The 13466-nt window shown below is 41.7% G+C and overlaps 1 protein-coding gene and 1 long non-coding RNA gene across 2 annotated transcripts in view; one reads left to right on the top strand and one right to left on the bottom strand.

Moving 5' to 3' along the window:
* Window positions 1–3201, bottom strand: part of LOC103365390 (uncharacterized) — an 8803-nt gene extending 5602 nt beyond the window's left edge. The window contains exons 1-2 of the long non-coding RNA XR_520605.1: window positions 3026–3201; window positions 2044–2165 (exon numbers count right to left, since the gene is read on the bottom strand). This is a non-coding gene — a long non-coding RNA (uncharacterized LOC103365390). The remainder of the gene's footprint in view (window positions 1–2043; window positions 2166–3025) is intronic.
* Window positions 3202–3805: 604 nt separating this feature from the next.
* LOC103365389 (C-C chemokine receptor type 3-like) overlaps window positions 3806–13466 on the top strand; it is a 19677-nt gene continuing 10016 nt past the window's right edge. The window contains exons 1-3 of the mRNA XM_008292817.1: window positions 3806–3904; window positions 4106–4305; window positions 6528–6866. Of these exons, the coding sequence (XP_008291039.1) occupies window positions 4121–4305; window positions 6528–6866 (524 nt within the window). The 5' untranslated portion in view covers window positions 3806–3904; window positions 4106–4120. The remainder of the gene's footprint in view (window positions 3905–4105; window positions 4306–6527; window positions 6867–13466) is intronic.

Below are 13466 nucleotides of genomic sequence, written 5' to 3'. Positions count from 1 at the left end.
TTGTGGGAGTCTGAATGACGCTGTGAGAAACAAAAACATAACGTTTCCTCTGTCTGAATGACAGAATGGTGTCATTTTAATTGATTGATGAAGCCGTCAATTTAACGCTTTGAGTCTTCCCCCAGTAGGTTGTTTTACAACCATTCACACTTTGAGGCCTTTGATACTTGTGTCGTTAATGGGGGTGTTAGCCTGTATTTTGGGGGTGATAATAAACTGAAGCATTATGAAACACAAAGAAAGATTCAGCAAAGCTGCACAAGGTTTCTTTAGTGATATTTCAGTTTCTGTATTATGTCCATGATACTATTTCCTCCTGAACTTCTTAAACCTGTTAAATCATACACTACTTTTTGAAATTCCAACCTATAAAAAACATTCCTGAATTCAGTCAGCAACAGCTCCACGACTGTGAATTGAAACTGGACATCTGTGCGCTCTATGAATCAAAGACACTTCAAAGATCTTTGAAATACAGAAACTTTTTCACCAGGACAGAGTGAGACTCGAAGAAGTGCAACAAAAACTGGCATTTTTACTTGCACCCAAAAAAAAATAATAGTTTGAGAGTCAATACAGCCTTCTGACAATGAGTTGAAACATACATTTTTATTGAACCTGTTCTTAAAATATGCAACTGCAGCTCTCGCAAATATGATGCAACAGAAATCATCCACAAAAAGGTCTGCACCCATTTTAGTCATCGTAGTATGAATTCACCGTCAACCTTCAAAAAATACTTGTGGTCTGCTTTTTAGTAATAATGCAGCCTGTCAACACTACAGGGATCTGCAGGGTTACAAAGTTTAATATATGGCCTCCATGAGTGCCTCTGGCTCAGCTACCCCTGACTCTTGACTTGCAGGTTGTGATGGTCTGCAGAGACTCTTCCACTTCTGATAAGTGTGTGCCTGCCCACACACATACTGCACAGATTAAATTATAGTGCCAACAATGTCAGGTGTCCCCACAAATTCATTCTCCTGGAGACGCTGCATTTCTGTTTCCCATTTCGTACAGAGGTCAGAGTATTTAGGTTTTTAGGCTTTATTGCACATACAGTTTCTGTAAGCTGATGTCGCACAGTAGCCCTGGGGCAGTTACCTTCAGTCCACTTCAGTTTTCAAGTATCAGCTTTACACCCATGACCTGCCCACCTTCTTTTTCTAAGCTGATGGTAACTGTGTGATCAGCACATTTAATTGCATGTGTAGTTCCTCACAGTTACTCATTTAGCAACAGCAGCATAGGAACTCTGAGGGTGGGGATTCACTCTGTTGTGAATCAGTGTACATGAAAAGGTTAGAGCTATTAGTAACCATCAACCACAAGTCGTGTATTGACAAATGAACAAATATGACATTACTAAGACGACCCAAAGGAGTGTGTGTTTTACCCGTTGCTAACAAATGCCCAGAAAACACTGAGGCGTGCACTGAAAAATGACACTTTGGATAAACTTTAAAACAAATGCTGTATTTTTTTTTTACAGTTACATTTATTAGTTTATCTTAATTATATTATGGTTTAGCTGAAATCATGTCAACCAAGATATTTATTTTTTCCAACACAAAAATGTACATTATCCCAAAGTAAACAAATAGTTTCTTAAGATTAACAGGTCATTTTTCACTTTGATACAACCAAGTTTTTTCCTTTTGGAAAAACCCAAGATTTACAATTACATCCAAGTAAAGCTTGTTCTCTCTTTAATGTCACAGAAATACACACGTGGAATACACACACAAAAAAAGAAGACACAAAAAGAGACACAAAAGACTCAAAAACAAAGGTACAAAGTGAACATTGGAGAGCACTTGAATAAAGAACTGGGATGCTGACATGATGACACAAGACAAATGGACAAGAGGAAAGGGGAGTGTTTATATACACTGGGGCAGGGAAGACCATCACACACAGGTAGAGCAGCACAAGTAATCACACTGGTGGGAACACAGACAAAGACCTGGAAGTGTAAAGACACCAGCAACGAGGCAAGAGTGAACACAAAACACAACAGGAAATAACTAAAACCAGACTCACAGCAACAGCTGGACATGGCAGGGTCCATGACAGCCATGGTTTAAAGTCTTTCCAAAACCATCCATCCAGACTGGATGATTTCACACCTCACACTTCACTTCCAGTGCAGGACACAGTGAGACCTGTGTTTAGTGGGACATGTCATGAATGTCAGCCACCTCAATTGATTGCAATATTTTAGTCTATTAGATTGCGAAGACTAACATTAGCATGTGTATCATTTATTTCCAAAATGAAGACAAATGCTCGTTAAGGCCTGTTGCCATCCTATGCCATTATGTGAATAATAATCCTCAGTTTTCAGAGGAAGGGTGGAGCGGTGGACAGCACTGTCGCCTCACAGCTAGACGGTCCTGAGTTCAAATCTCAGTCTGGGATCTTTCTGTGTGGAGTTTGCATGTTCTCTGTGCAGCGTGGATTCTCTCCGGCTTCCTCCCTCACAGTCCAACAACATGCTGAGGTTATATGGTGATTCTAAATAGTCTGTAGGTGTGAATGTGAGAGTGCTTGCTGGTCTCTCTGTGTAGCGCTGTGATAGACTGGTTAACTATCCAGGCTATTTATGACTTTGTAAGCCTATCCCAGCCGACTTAGGGTGAAGGCAGGGGACACCCTGGACAGGTCACTAGTCTATCACAGGGCTACACTTAGAGACAGACAACCAAGCACACTCACATTCACACCTACGGACAATTTAGAATCACCAATTAACCTCAACATGTTTTTGGACCTTGTGGGAGGAAGCCGGAGAGCACGGGGAGAACATGCAAACTCCACGCAGATTCCAGTGCCCCCACCGGGACGCGAACCGGCAACCTTCTTGCTGCGAGGCAACAGTGCTAACCAACTGCACCACCCTGCAGCCCCTAAATCAAAAAAATGAAAACAAAAATAAAACTTCCTATTTGAAGCTGAAGCACCCCTGCTAGTATAGCTAACAGAAGAACTCCCAACTGAATGTGGTTGTAGTGGAAAAGCTCACCTGGCCTAGTCTCCAGACAGTCAAATTACAGAGCTCTTAACTCTGCAGTTCAGTGCAGTTCAATGCAGTTCCTTGTTCAGGTCCGTCCAGTCAAATTTTCAAGTTTGAATGTCTGAATTCCTTACAGACTGTCAGGGTCCCTGAGCAATCAGTAACCCTCGCCGTGGTCTTCCCCCAAACTCATCCTAGGAGGAAAGAAAAGAAAACACCAACCAGTACCTTTGCAGGAACAACAAATGCAAATTAAAACATCAAGTGCAGATTACCTCACCTCATGCACAAATTCAAAAAAAATCACACTATTACATTATTCTAAGTTAGTCCCATCCCAAACCCATGAAGTGGAATATCAGATACCACAATACCAAAACTACTTGTTTAGGTTTAGGAAAAGACCAAGGTTTGGGTTACAGTTCTCACCCCTGCAAATGTTCCACCCAAAAATCTGGTTTTCTAGGTTCCTTGGTCGACAAGTCCTGCTACAAGGATAGCCACTATAAAGTTCAAGCGTGCACCATTTTTCCACTTTTTTTTTTTTTTTTTCATGTTGCACTGTAAACAAAGCTATAAACTATTGCAGATTTTGGTGTCAGATTGGGCTGGTGCAGACATGGCTTCAGTATCCCAACAGTTAGGGGAAGGGCTGGTGGTCAGAGGGTGTGCTTCGATGTTGGGCTTTTCAGCTAATCCTTCCCCCTTGTTAACACTCACACACACACCCGCACACACACACACACACACACACACACACACACACACCTCTATAAGACTTCCTCTAGCTTGATGACTTATCATGGAGTGACTTGAACTCACTTTGACTCAAATAGTCCTGGCCTTCAGAGTCACACAACAAGTGGGAGCTTCTCTGCTGGCCCGACGGTAAGTCAGCTCATTCCCAGAAACATCTGTGTTTATTCCCAAGGCTCCTTGTGGTTTTCTCAGTGAAAGGGCTTGTTTTCCAGCTCACTATCCTCTTACCTCCAAATATTTTGAAAGCAATAATTTTGTACTTTCTGGTTCATACGGACAGCATCGTATTGTGGATGTTATACGTGATGACTGCATTTCTATTTGTGACAGATTTTCGCGCAATCCATGAAGATGGAAACTACAACAGTTGATTACGACTACAGCAATTACAGCGATGGCAGTTTTGAACCGGTCTCTCCATGTAGCCGGGACAGAGACAACAATCTGGGAGCTCAGCTATCCATCCTTTACTACTTTATGTTTGTCTTCAGTGTCTTTGGCAATGGGCTGGTCCTGGTCATCATCCATCGGTGAGCTGACGACCTAAATGAGTGTGTACCGCACAAGTGATTAAAGTGGATGCATTTAAAGAAATTCTTAGAATGGGTTAGTTTTAAATGGGTCAGCTTGTAAAAATATACATGTTCACATAAACTGTGCATTAAACTGAAACTTTGAACTAAGTGTAAATTAAAGTTGCAATCCTTGGGATGTCAGTCGTGTCAGCTTTGGTGACACCCACTTGTGGTCATAGTCCTTGAGCGGCTGCTTTGTCAGAGACATACCAGAAGAGCAGCTGTTGTGTCTAATTACAGTGTGTCAAACATAATCTGGCTTTTCCCATCATTCCATGAGTAACTGTGATCGGATTTCTTGATGCACACAGTAATAAAAAAAAAAAATCTATAAGGCGATTCAGTACAGCCTCCAAAATGACCATAAAGCTGAATTAAGACCTTTCCAAAACTATTTCAGTTTCTTACATTTGAAAAGGACAGAACAGGTGGAAAACCAGAGATGAGCAGTTCTATGACGGGCTTCAGTTCTAGACCATTTGGGACATAGGTGGATTTGACTTGACATGTCATGAAGTTGTCAGAAAAAAAAACAACTGGAAGACTATAAGATGAAGTCATACAACTGTGGAAACTTTTGTTCTTGTTCCCATAGACAGTGGAATACAGTAGCTCTGCACCGAGTAGAGTCTCCCCTGAGCCCCCAGAGAGTCTCCTCTACTCTGTCAGTGTCTACCAAATGTCCTCTCTCCGCTGCTACCTTTGTGAGCAAGAAATCTGAAAATTTTCTCTACGTTCATGGAAACACAAATGACGATGTCAGAGCAGAACTCAGAAATGTCTGCCTGGGCCTTGAAATGAAAGGTGTGTTTATAATAGAGTATATGGCAGTATATAAGGTTGAAGAGATGCGATGCCAGCTGCATGCTGACAGTGCAGGCAGCTCAAGGAAAGAGAAGAAAACTCCTCAAACAGGTCTCTAGTTGATTCATTTGAAATATATCGTTTTTTTAGACTAAAAATGATCTAGTGCTGTTTTTCAGCTAAACTAAAATGAATACAATCAATAAAATTACAGGAGTTATGATTTGCTAAAACTTTTAATGTTTGATTCTTGCTGCTGTTTGCTTCAATTTCAAAACTTCAATTAAAGTATGAATATGTACAATTACATTCTTTAGGGCTAATAAATATGCAGAAAAACTAAAATTATTTACAATTTTAACACCCTTCAGTGCCTTTAAGGACTCCTAGTGGTAATATCAGAAAATTAGTTCACCGCGACCACACTTCCAGTCTCCCCATAGATCGGACCCAACGGAAAGCTGAATGGGCTAAAAGCAAGATGCAGACTGAACACTTTCTTTTACCAGAATGATTTAGTTATCCTCCAATCAAACAGAATTTAATTGGCACTTGGATCCCAGGAGAAACCCTCACACTGCCGTCTCATTGTCACTTCAACTTGGTGATGCATCAAAAATGTGTGCTCACTGTCTCACCCTCATCTGAGGGACACCATTTGGAGTTGAAATAATGTGAATGAGATAATGTCGGTATCTTTTTGCGTGAATTATTGTTCCATAGACTTTTTGTTTTAGTGGTCTTCCTTATGGTTACATCATTGATTCTTGGTCAATTGTAGCTTTAGCAGATTAAAAAAAACAAAAAAAACAAAACTCCCTCAAACTGTTTTGACTATTGCTGATCAGTTCAGTCCAATCCAGTACACCCGTCTTGACATTGCTGCAGAAATGTATACTTGAATTTCACAACCACACTTCAGGGCTGAGGGTTTGGCACAGATTCAATACCACAGACACCCAAAAGTTAAGTAGGCTTAAAATACTGAACCAGAGAAGTCATCAAAACATGACTTTACAGCTGGTATCTTTCAAACTAAACAACAAAGTATGTCCTTCTGTGTATCAGTGCCCTCTAGAATGACAAAGAAGTGTTTTCTGATCTGACACCCCTGACATCCTATTGACTGAATGTCTTTACATCTGTCAACATCTGTTTTGATGATGTGACACTCTAGCCAGACTCCACAGGCAGACTTCCTCTCCAAATGTCACTGATGCTTAAGATGTGCAGATTTAGTTCACTGCCAAGAACCAATCCATAAATTTACTGGCTTCAAATAAACAGTCTGAAGTCACAGTGAAATATATCCATCATAAAATACTTTTCTCTGTTTTTCTCTGACAATAGCTTTCTGTCTGACCACCCTGTAGGTTTGAGAAGCTGACCACTGTGACCAACATCCTGCTGCTGAACCTGGTCTTGTCCTCCGTGATCTTTATGAGCAGTCTTCCCTTCATTGGAGCCTACATGCAGCTCTCCAACTGGATCTTTGGCAAAGTGATGTGCAAGATTGTTGGTAGTGTCTACTACCTGGGCTTCTACAGCTCTGTCCTCTTTCTAACTCTTCTGACCTTCGACCGACACCTTGCAGTTGTCTACTCCTTAGGTGTGTCACAAGTGAGGAATCGAAGCTATGCTGTGATCTCCTGCGCCGTGGTGTGGCTGGTCAGTGGGTTGGCGTGCATCAGGCCCATGATTCTCCACACCACATTTGTTTATATCGACAACATAACCTACTGTGATGAGTATCCGGGTGACCTTCCCAATATCGATGTTCATCAGCTGAGAACATCTGGATTTTACCTTCAGCTTTTCCTTTTCTTGATCTTCCCTCTGGCTGTTATTATCTACTGCTATGTTAGGATTGCAGCTACTGTCATGTCATCTAAGATAGTTAGCAAGTTCAAGACAGTCAGGCTGATATTCATCATTGTGCTGTTGTTTTTCATTTGCTGGATCCCTTTTAACATTGTAACGCTAATGCACGATGAAGCCACTAGCTGTGAGGAAGGACAGAAACTGGGCTATGCACTTCAATTCACTCGTAACATGGCCTACATTTACTTCTGCATCAGTCCCATCTTCTACACATTTGTAGGGAAAAAATTCCAGAATTACTTCAGGCAGCTGCTGGTTAAACGCTTCCCACGCTTAAAGCGTTACATTTCTGTGAGTCAACACAGCAGAACCAACATGTCCACAAAAAGTACACCAAATGATCTGTAGGGAATGGGGAACACCTGAAGAAATATGTTTTCTTTCATGGAGGAGACCAATCAAATTTGAGCAGGAATACAGTTTCGTCCACACTCTCTTTGAATGAACTGTGGCCAAACCGTATTGCCAAATTAAAGTGATACAGAACAGTTTCATGAGGTAAACATTAGTTTCCCAAGAGCTAATGATCAGGACATTTTGCAGAAGAAAAAAGTTCCTGTGATTCGGGCCAAAGCACCTTGAACTGACCTTGAACTGTTTCATCTTGATTATTTCTGCCTACAAACTACAAACCAAACAACGTGTTTGTTAGTTGTTGGTTTTAAAAATGTTGAGCGTATAATAGTTCTTAAAAATAACACTAGAATACTTGACCAATCAGCAACTTATCAAAATTGGGATAATTCATTAAGATAAAACAAACAAACAAACAAACAAAAACAGAAAGGGATCATTTGTTCCTTAATTACTAAATATCCAATGTATAAAGTTTTTTGAATGTTGTTCAAAAAGCTTTTTTTTCTTTTCTTTTTCTGCTATCATTCTGCATTTGTTGCCATTTTATTGGCTGTTCAACATATCAAAAAATATACTTAACCCAACTTTTAAAACATTTATTTTATTGTTAGGTCTACACCGTACTGAAATGTCAGTGTAATTTGTTTGAAAAAAAAAGAAAGAAAAGTTTGCTCAGCCCAGATCAGTGAAAAATGTATGCGGCAATAATTGCAGGATTAGATTAGAGATTGACTCCTTGTTGAACACTTCACAGTGGAGCAGCAGACCATTAACTACATAGTGCTGATGTAAATATAAATCTAGCGTGCACATTCACTGCTTAGGTAACATTCATACGTCCTTGAGTTTGTTTGTGACTACGTTTGTGACTATAGTTGATTTTGTCTATACTTGAATCTTGCATTGTTTCTTATTGTTTTTTTTTTTTTTAAATCAGATATTCTGTGTATAATGAATCCAAAAATGCTTTTACATTATGTAAAAAACTAAATGATAATATATTGTTTTGATTCTTTTTTTTCCCCAAGTATTATTTGAAGTCCGTCTTACATGGAAAGAAAACCAAATATAGGACTCATGAGCTGATTTGTTTGTTAAAATCAAAAATACTTGATTAAATCAACCCCATTTATTCAGCAGGCTCCGTGCTTCTGTTTTTTTTTTACATTCTGGATGTTTCTCACCAATTTTTACCGACACATACAGCTGAACCCAGAAGTTTATGTGCACTGTATGAAAAGACTGAACTTCTTTTCCCTCACTGTCTGACATTAAATCAGACTAAACTTTTCCTGTTTTAGGTCACTTAGGATTGCCAAAAATAATTTCTATTTGCTAAAAGCCAGAATAATGAGAGAGAGATTTTTTAAAAAAAAACATATTTTTGTTACTTTCAGTCAGAAGTTTCCTTGGTATTTGGTTGCATTGCCTTTAAACTGTATGACTTGGGTCATTCGTTTTGGGTTTCCTTCCACGAGCTTCTCACAATACTTTGACAGAATTCTGGCCCATTCCTTCTGACAGAACTGGTGCAACTGAGTCAGGTTTGTTGGCTGCCTTGCTCCACACGCCTTTTCAGCTCTGCCCACACAGTTTCCACAGAATTGAGATCAGGGCTTTGTAAAGGCCACTCCAAAACATTGACTTTGTTGTTCTGAAGTCACTTTGTAATTCATCTGACGGTATGCTTAGAATCATGGTCCATTTGGAAGATCTCGTTGTGCCCAAACTGTAACTTCCTGGCTGATGTCTTAAGATGTTGCTTTAATATTTCCACATAATGTTCTTTCCTCATTATTCCACCTATTTTATGAAGTGCATCAGTCCCTCCTGCAGCAAAACACCCCCACAACATGATGCTGCCACCCCCGTACTTCACAGTTGGGATGGTTTCTCAGACTTGCCAGCTTCCCCCTTTTTCCTCCAAATGTAAGCATGGTCATTATGGCCAAACAGAGTAGTTTCATCAGACCACAGGACATGTCTCCACAAATGAAGGTCTTTGTCGCTGTGTGCATTTATAAACTGTGATCTGTTTTTTTATGATGCTGTTGGAGTAATGTCTTCTTCCTCTGTGAGTAGGCTTTCAGCCCATGTTGGTACAGGACTCGTTTCACTGTGGATAATGACACTCTCTCACCAGCTTCACCAGCATCTTCACCAGAGGCCTCATGTACAAAGGGTGCGTAAGCACAAAAACTTGCCGTATGCACTTATCCACGCTAACGTTCAGATGTATCAAGAGTGAAATGAACGTGGAAATGTGCGGTCCTCCACGCCAACTTCTTGACTGGCGTATGCACTTCTCTATTGCTTTTGAGCCGTTGGCGACACTTTGAGGTGATGCTGGGAATATAAAAATGTACAAAACAATGTAAAAAAAGGTAATTCCTCAAAGTGATATGCACATCAGAGACACTTAGATGAACACTTAACACACCCAGGTGTTTGCAATCAGATGAGCGGATATAAAAGTTTACATAAAATGGTTCAGAAGATACCGTTAACAACAATGGCAGCTTTGGACCTGTTGGAGGATATTGCCAATGGAGCAGTGCCAAGAGAACGGGTTTCCAGAGACCTCAGGATGACGACTGGATCATCAGTCGCTTTACGTTCCCGAGGGCAATTCGCTTAGAACTGTGCGTGGAGCTGCGGCCATTATTGGAGCGCAACACGGCCAGGAGCCATGTCCTACCTGTGCCCATACAGGTGCTGACCACACTGGGCTTCCTGGCCACAGGGTCATTTCAGAGGGAGCTGGCCGACCGACCGGGACTGTGCCAGTCAACAGTGAGCAGAGCCATGCCAGCCGTGTGGGACGGAACCATCCGAATGTCAGCCAGATATATCAAATTCCGATGCACTACAGGACAACATAAAAGTGCAATTTGTAGCGACGGCCGGTTTTCCTGCTGTAATCGGAGCGATCGACTGCACACACATTGCTATAGAGGCACCATCACAAGATGCATTTGTTTATGTAAACAGGAGGCATTTTTATTCAATCAACGTACGATCATCTGTGATGCGCAAATACAATTAAGTAACATTGTTGCGANGATGTTTTTCACCGATTTTTACCGACACATACAGTTGAAACCAGAAGTTTATGTGCACTGTATGAAAAGACTGAACTTCTTTTCCCTCACTGTCTGACATTAAATCAGACTAAACTTTTCCTGTTTTAGGTCACTTAGGATTGCCAAAAATAATTTCTATTTGCTAAAAGCCAGAATAATGAGAGAGAGAATTTTTTAAAAAACATGTTTTTATTACTTTCAGTCAGAAGTTTCCTTGGTATTTCGTAGCATTGCCTTTAAACTGTATGACTTGGGTCATTCGTTTTGGGTTTCCTTCCACGAGCTCCTCACAATACTTTGACAGAATTCTGACCCATTCCTTCTGACAGAACTGGTGCAACTGAGTCAGGTTTGTTGGCCGCCTTGCTCCACACGCCTTTTCAGCTCTGCCCACACAGTTTCCACAGAATTGAGATCACGGCTTTGTAAAGGCCACTCCAAAACATTGACTTTGTTGTTCTGAAGTCACTTTGTAATTCATTTGACGGTATGCCTAGAATCATTGTCCATTTGGAGGATCTGTTTGTGCCCAAACTGTAACTTCCTGGCTGATGTCTTGAGATGTTGCTTTAATATTTCCACATAATGTTCTTTCCTCATGATTCCACCTATTTTATGAAGTTCACCAGTCCCTCCTGCAGCAAAACACCCCCACAACATGATGCTGCCACCCCCGTACTTCACATCACAGTTGGGATGGTGTTGTCAGGATTGCCAGCTTCCCCCTTTTTCCTCCAAAGGTAACAATGGTCATTATGGCCAAACAGATTAGTTTCATCAGACCACCAGGACATGTCTCCAAAAATGAAGGAGTAATGTCTTCTTCTTCTGTGAGTAGGCTTTCAGCCCATGTTGGTACAGGACTTGTTTCACTGTGGATAATGACACTCTCTCACCAGCTTCACCAGCATCTTCACCAGGGGCCTCATGTACAAAGGGTGCGTACACACAAAAACTTGGCGTACGCACTTTTCCACGCTAACGTTCAGATGTATCAAGAGTGAAATGAACGTGGAAATGTGCGGTCCTTCACACCAACTTCTTGACTGGCGTACACACGTTTCTATTGCTTTTGAGCCGTTGGCGACACTTAGAGGTGATGCTGGGAATGTAAAAATGTACAAAACAATGTAAAAAAAGGTGATTCCTCAAAGTGACATGCACATCAGAGACACTTAGATGAACACTTAACACACCCAGGTGTTTGCAATCAGATGAGCGGATATAAAAGTTTATATAAAATGGTGCAGAAGACACCGTTAACAACAATGGCAGCTTTGGCACTGTTGGAGGATATTGCCAATGGAACAGTGCCAAGAGAACGGGTTTCCAGAGACCTCAGGACGACGACTGGATCATCAGCCGCTTTACGTTCCCGAGGGCAATTCGCTTACAACTGTGCGCGGAGCTGCGGCCATTATTGGAGCGCAACACGTCCAGGAGCCATGTCCTACCTGTGCCCATACAGGTGCTGACCACACTGGGCTTCCTGGCCACAGGGTCATTTCAGAGGGAGCTGGCCGACCGACCGGGACTGTGCCAGTCAACAGTGAGCAGAGCCATGCCAGCCGTGTGGGACGGAACCATCCGAATGTCAGCCAGATATATCAAATTCCGATGCACTACAGGACAACATAAAAGTGCAATTTGTAGCGACGGCCGGTTTTCCTGTTGTAACCGGAGCGATCGACTGCACACACATTGCTATAGAGGCACCATCACAAGATGCATTTGTTTATGTAAACAGGAGGCATTTTTATTCAATCAACGTACGATCATCTGTGATGCGCAAATACAATTAAGTAACATTGTTGCGAGGGGGCGTGGAGAGGGAGGAGTCTGATACTCCAACATGTGTGGTCAATTCCACGCTGAGTGAGATGTACAAAGGAAATGTGCTTGGATTCCGTTGTACGCTCACTTTCGTTCATCTGGATTTTTTTGTGCGTACGCAGTTTACAGGATTAAAGCGTACGCCAGGTTTCAGTAAAATGAAATCCACGTAAGTCTTTGTACATGAAGCCCCTGGTCTTTTGATTTTGTTCTGGGGTTTGATAGGCACATTTTGCACCAAAACACATTCTTCTCTGGGACACAGAACCCGTCTCCTTCCTGACTGGTATGATGGCTGGACATTCTCATGGTGTTTATACTTGTGTACAAGGTGTGTCAGAAGTTTCAAGACTGGTGTCACAAAAGATATATTCCAAATCCAAACTACAAACTATAAGTTTTCCCCTGGAGTAATCCCCCTGGAGTCTAACACACTTTTCCAGCCTTCTCTGCCACCATGCACTCCTGGAAGGATTCTTCTAGGATAGACCACAACTCCATCGTCACAGCCATCTTGATGTCCACGTCTTCAAAACGGGTCCCCTTGATGACCCCCTTGAGCCTGGAAAAGAGGAAAAAAGCCAGATCGGCTGAGTAGGGAGGTTGCTCCAGCACAGCGATGTTCTTCTCAGCCAGGAACTGTTGGATGCTCAGGGCATTGTGAGCAGGCAGGTTGTCATGATGAAGCAGCCACAACTTGTCCTGCCACAACTCTTGTCTCGCTCGCGCACTGAATGACGCAAACGCCACAGGATCTCTTTGTAGACGTGCTGGTTGATCATCTGAAGAGAAAAACTCTTAGTGTAGTTTGGGTTTGAAATATAACTTTTGTGTCACCACCTGGAACTTTCCTGACACACTTCATATAATTGTTTGAACAGATGAACGTGGAACCTTCTGGCATCTGGAAACTGTACCCAAGGATAAACCAGACTCGTGGAGGTCCACAATTCTCTTCCTGGTATCTTGATTGATTTCTTTTTATTTTCCCATGTTGTAACCAAAGGAAGCAGTGTGTTTGAGGCATAGACTGTATAAAAGATGGACGTAGCTCCCGTGATGTCACCCGTTGGTTTCTGCACTGAGAAAATGAAGCCAGGGTTTTGCTACTTCCTGGTTGACATCTTGGATTTTTGGAGCCAGTGACGCAAAAATCGT

Source organism: Stegastes partitus, unplaced genomic scaffold (genome assembly GCF_000690725.1).
Source record: "Stegastes partitus isolate 25-593 unplaced genomic scaffold, Stegastes_partitus-1.0.2 Scaffold835, whole genome shotgun sequence".
In the NCBI taxonomy this organism is placed as follows: domain Eukaryota; kingdom Metazoa; phylum Chordata; class Actinopteri; family Pomacentridae; genus Stegastes; species Stegastes partitus.
Note: the sequence above shows the minus strand (reverse complement) of the source record. Positions and strands in the feature narration are given on the sequence as shown.